Below are 4,767 nucleotides of genomic sequence, written 5' to 3'. Positions count from 1 at the left end.
TCCTGTGATCGCTCTCCGTGTTGGTATGCTGGACCAAGATGGTGTGTTGTCCCCTTCTGAATAGCTGCTACACATGCTAGCGCCTGAGGTATTGATGTTTGCAGGCTGCAGCAAATTATGCTGCAAATTTAGTCCAGTTTGCTCTGCCCCTTTTCATGTATTGATCACCAACAGCTGGCTTTGTTTCTTTAATAGTTTCCAGGTGTTAGACATCATTTTTATTATAGTGGTTCAGTTGTGTTCATCCCACCCCAGGAAGGTTATTGTGGCAATTATAGAGAGGCCCTGCAAAGTTGTATGATTTATTTATTTTTAGTTTGAGTTTACAGTTGATTGCACATCGAGATACAAATATATATATTTACAATATATATTGTAAATTCTCACTTCATCAAAACTATGAATAAACGCATGTGGATTCATGTACTTAACAAAAAAAGTATAAAATAACTCTAAATATAGCCACTCCAAAGTAGCCACCCCTTGCCTTTTTTGTTTGTTTGTTTGTTTGTTTGTTTTTTGCAGCACTGCAAACCCTTGGTGTTCTCTCAGTGACCTTCACCAGGTGAAGTCAGGTAACCACCCGAGGGTTAGGTTACTGTCAGGGCGACTTCAGTGAGAATCTACAATGCACAAAAGTAAAGAACACGCATTGAATGAGAAGGTGCGTCCAAATGTTTGGTCTGTACTCTGTGTGTGTGCGCGCGTGCGCGCGCGTAACCTCATTGTTTATGAACTGAAGGCAAAAGTATTTAAGAACTAAAAGAACATTTTATCATATTTACATGAGAAATGAAAATTGCGCTCGAGTTTCACTCTACGATAGGAACTTATATAAATATTTTAAAGAGCTATATTTACACATATAGGCATTCTACATATAACATATTACGGAACTATAATATAATAGGACATAAACCGACCTATTATCGGTAAGCGGGAAACCCTCCTTGGTCTCGCGTAACAAAACGAGATCTGCCCTTTTTAACACGGGTAGGAAACCCCGTTCCACCCTCTTCCCCTGCTGTCGGTAAGCAAGGTAAGCCAGTCTTTCTGTTCCTGCATGCATGTTAAATTATTCTTGAGAATTTGTTGTCTTCCGCCGCAGCTTGGGATATATGTACTAATGATGAGCGTATCAGACCCTCCTAGCTACGCGTATAGCATTCTTGTCGTTTGTTTAATGTAAATATCCCGCTCAAACGGTTAGTCTTGCTACCCGTCTGTCCGTAATGGCTGCCCCCATGCTGCGGTGTGGAGGCCTGTTAGCTTGTGGCTAACTGAAATGTGTACATCTGATTGTTCCCTTGTTAAATCGATATTTTGGTAATTGATACTATTTTGCATTTGGGATTACCAGTTTATTGTGGGAGGTTTCTTTCTATGGAACAACGCGTTTACTGTACTAACGGAGCACTCGGAAGCGCTTTAGCCGCGCCGCTCATTCATGTCTGCTTTTACTCGTCTTTTTCCTTTTTTTGCTACAAGAACGTTTAATAGTTTAAAAAGTCGCAGCATCTGGCGACCAGTTTTACCCGTGTTAACACAGCGGAACCTCTCCTGTGCGGTTCAGATGCCGGGTGTTACAGTAAAGGACGTCAACCAGCAGGAGTTTGTCCGGGCCCTGGCCGCCTTCCTCAAGAAGTAAGCGAGGCTCCTCTGGTGGGATGCGGATAAAATGGGTTGATCCGCCTTCACCTCGGCCTGGTGCTTCTGTCTGCAGGTCAGGAAAGCTCAAGGTCCCTGACTGGGTGGACATTGTCAAGCTGGGTAAGCACAAGGAGCTGGCCCCCAGTGATGAGAACTGGTTCTACATCAGAGCGGGTAAGAGGCTCCGTCGGAACCAACTAGGAAGAACTGGGGTGTGTTCTGATCCCTGTCTACATGAGGAAGGGGCTGTTTTCATTAGGCTGCTTAAAAGAATCAAATTTAGGCTTCTTTGTCATTGAATGGTCCATGATGATGATCATGATGGACCTGGACCATGGTGATCCTCATCATGATGGACCTGGATCATGGTGATCCTCATCATGATGGACCTGGACCATGGTGATCCTCATCATGATGGACCTGGATCATGGTGATCCTCATCATGATGGACCTGGACCATGGTGATCCTCATCATCATGGACCTGGACCATGGTGATCCTCATCATGATGGACCTGGACCATGGTGATCCTCATCATCATGGACCTGGACCATGGTGATGCTCATCATCATGGACCTGGACCATGGTGATGCTCATCATCATGGACCTGGACCATGGTGATCCTCATGATCATGGACCTGGACCATGGTGATCCTCATGATCATGGACCTGGACCATGGTGATCCTCATCATCATGGACCTGGACCATGGTGATCCTCATCATCATGGACCTGGACCATGGTGATGCTCATCATCATGGACCTGGACCATGGTGGTCACCAGGATCTTTCCTCTTACATCCTGATGGTATCCTGCTGATCTTGGAACACACAGATCAGTACTGCTCGGCGCCACCGCAGCGTCTTGCACAGGCAGAAATAACGATGCCGGGCTGGTGGACTCGTCAGGGTCGTGTGCAGCTGATCTTCTTTCTGTTTCACCTCATCTGTTCCTGCAGCGTCCACCGTCCGCCACCTGTACCTGCGTGGAGGTGCTGGTGTTGGCTCGATGACAAAGATCTATGGTGGTCGCAAAAGAAACGGCGTCTGTCCTGCTCACTATAGCGTTGGATCCAAGAATGTGGCTCGCAAGGTTCTTCAGGCCCTCGAGCTTCTCAAGATGATCGAGAAGGATCCTAATGGGTATGCAGCTTAAATCCTTCCTTTTTGCTCTTCAGACATTAACTAAACAGTGAATTTCTGTTTTTTGGGATTAAATTCCCACGTCTCAAAATAATGACGATTGCCGTAAATGTGCATTAATACTCGTAATGACTGGACCGATGATGGTCCAGAGCTGAGGTGACCAACCCTGGCGTGATGGAGGAGGAGGCTGGATGTGGTTCTGTGGCTAACGCGGGCTAACACAGGCTAACACGAGCTAACACAAGCTAACACAGGCTAACACGGGCAGCAGGCGCGTGCTGAGATTTGACCTAACGACCGCACATCTTGTGTCCTCCATGCAGCGGCCGCAGACTGACCTCCCAGGGCACCAGGGATCTGGATCGAATTGCAGGCCAGGTGAGAACCGGCGGTCTTTCACCACTGTTGGTAAATTGGCCCGAGCTTTGGCCGTTGCCATGGTAATAGTGCCGCCACCTCTGAAATGCATCTGTGAAGATGGCCAAGACTTTGACTTAAGGAGAGCTGTTTTCCCAGGAGCCCTTTGGGTCTACGGAACCCTCTGAGCGTCTCTTCAGATACACCTGAAACACTCCTGGCGCCACACGCGTTAAATAGAGCTCGTGGAGTCGTTTGCTAATCAAGGCGTCCGTTGACTCGCGGGACGCTGCTCTCAGCGGCGTAAGGGTGGCGCTCCCTCGTCCAGGCGACGGTCGCTCACATTTAGGGTGACGACGCCCGGCTGCAGCGTCTGAGGCATGTTGGGCTGCATTAGCTCGGGCGGCTAACGCAGCCGGAGCTAACGCAGCCGGAACGTGGGTTCACTGCCTCAGCGGTTGTAGCCACCGTACGCGTCGTGGTGGAGAACATCTTCAGGTGACTGAAGCACCGTGGACACTCCTGTGGAAGACAGTTGGGCTCTTCCTGCCTTGGACTAAAGTCCGTTTATTGTTGGAATAAGGGCGAGATGGGGAAGTAATGCTAAGCTAAGGGTGGCTCACTTGGAAAGACGGTCATGCTGCTGGTTGTCTGTGCATGCTAATGGCAGTATGCTAATGAGCTGCTATCAGTCCAGCCACAGCTACGCCCTCTGAGGTGTCTCCATGTTGGCGGCTTCAGAGCAGCACTTCCTGTCCAGCTGTCGTGACATCGACAGTTTTCATTTGGATGTGTAACCTGATGGAACTGTAAATGTTAGCAGCTGTTTAGCTTCCTCGTTTCAGTGTGCTCTTCTAATATCAATGTTCTAATATCTCTGCTTTTTTCTCCACAGGTAGCAGCTGCTAACAAAAAATCAGTTTAATAAATTGTTTTTGGGACAAAGTCGGCTGTGGTGTGGTTTCTTCCCAACGTTCCATGAAGTGTTTCAGTTTGACACATGATGCTTGTGATGGTGCTAACGGAGCTGCTTCCTGCCTCCTGGAGCTGCTTCCTGCCTCCTGGAGCTGCTTCCTGCCTCCTGGAGCTGCTTCCTGCCTCCTGGAGCTGCTTCCTGCCTCCTGGAGGTGCTTTCTGCCTCCTGGAGGTGCATCTCCTGGAGCTGCTTCCTGCCTCCTGGAGGTGCTTTCTGCCTCCTGGAGGTGCATCTCCTGGAGCTGCTTCCTGCCTCCTGGAGGTGCTTTCTGCCTCCTGGAGGTGCTTTCTGCCTCCTGGAGCTGCTTCCTGCCTCCTGGAGGTGCTTTCTGCCTCCTGGAGCTGCTTCCTGCCTCCTGGAGGTGCTTTCTGCCTCCTGGAGCGGCTTCCTGCCTCCTGCAACTGACAAATTTCATGTTTACATGTTGTGAATTCCTAAATGAAACGGTTGTTGTGTCTGGAGCTCTTCAGCTCCAACCATCACTTCTCTGGTCTCCAGCCACCATCAAACACAGGTTGGTCCAGTAGCACAAAGCGCATCAAGCCCAGAACTGCCTGTTCTGTTGCTTAGCAACGATGTAATGACGTTGCCATCGCACTCGGGTCAACAGCGCCATCTACAGACGAATAACAAACGACAG

General features: G+C 49.0%; 1 protein-coding gene across 1 annotated transcript; it reads left to right on the top strand.

Annotated features, from left to right (window-relative positions):
* The first annotated feature begins 953 nt into the window (after positions 1-953).
* rps19 (ribosomal protein S19) lies at positions 954-4,096 on the top strand. Its single transcript, XM_029839191.1, has 6 exons — positions 954-1,039; positions 1,574-1,644; positions 1,724-1,824; positions 2,608-2,791; positions 3,118-3,172; positions 4,047-4,096. The coding sequence occupies exons 2-6, from the start codon at positions 1,574-1,576 to the stop codon at positions 4,074-4,076; spliced, it is 441 nt and encodes a 146-aa protein (XP_029695051.1). The 5' UTR covers positions 954-1,039; the 3' UTR covers positions 4,077-4,096.
* Positions 4,097-4,767: the final 671 nt, after the last annotated feature.

Source organism: Takifugu rubripes, chromosome 7 (assembly GCF_901000725.2).
Source record: "Takifugu rubripes chromosome 7, fTakRub1.2, whole genome shotgun sequence".
NCBI lineage: Eukaryota > Metazoa > Chordata > Actinopteri > Tetraodontiformes > Tetraodontidae > Takifugu > Takifugu rubripes.
The sequence above is the reverse complement of the archived record's forward strand: the minus strand, read 5'-3'. Positions and strand labels throughout refer to the sequence as shown.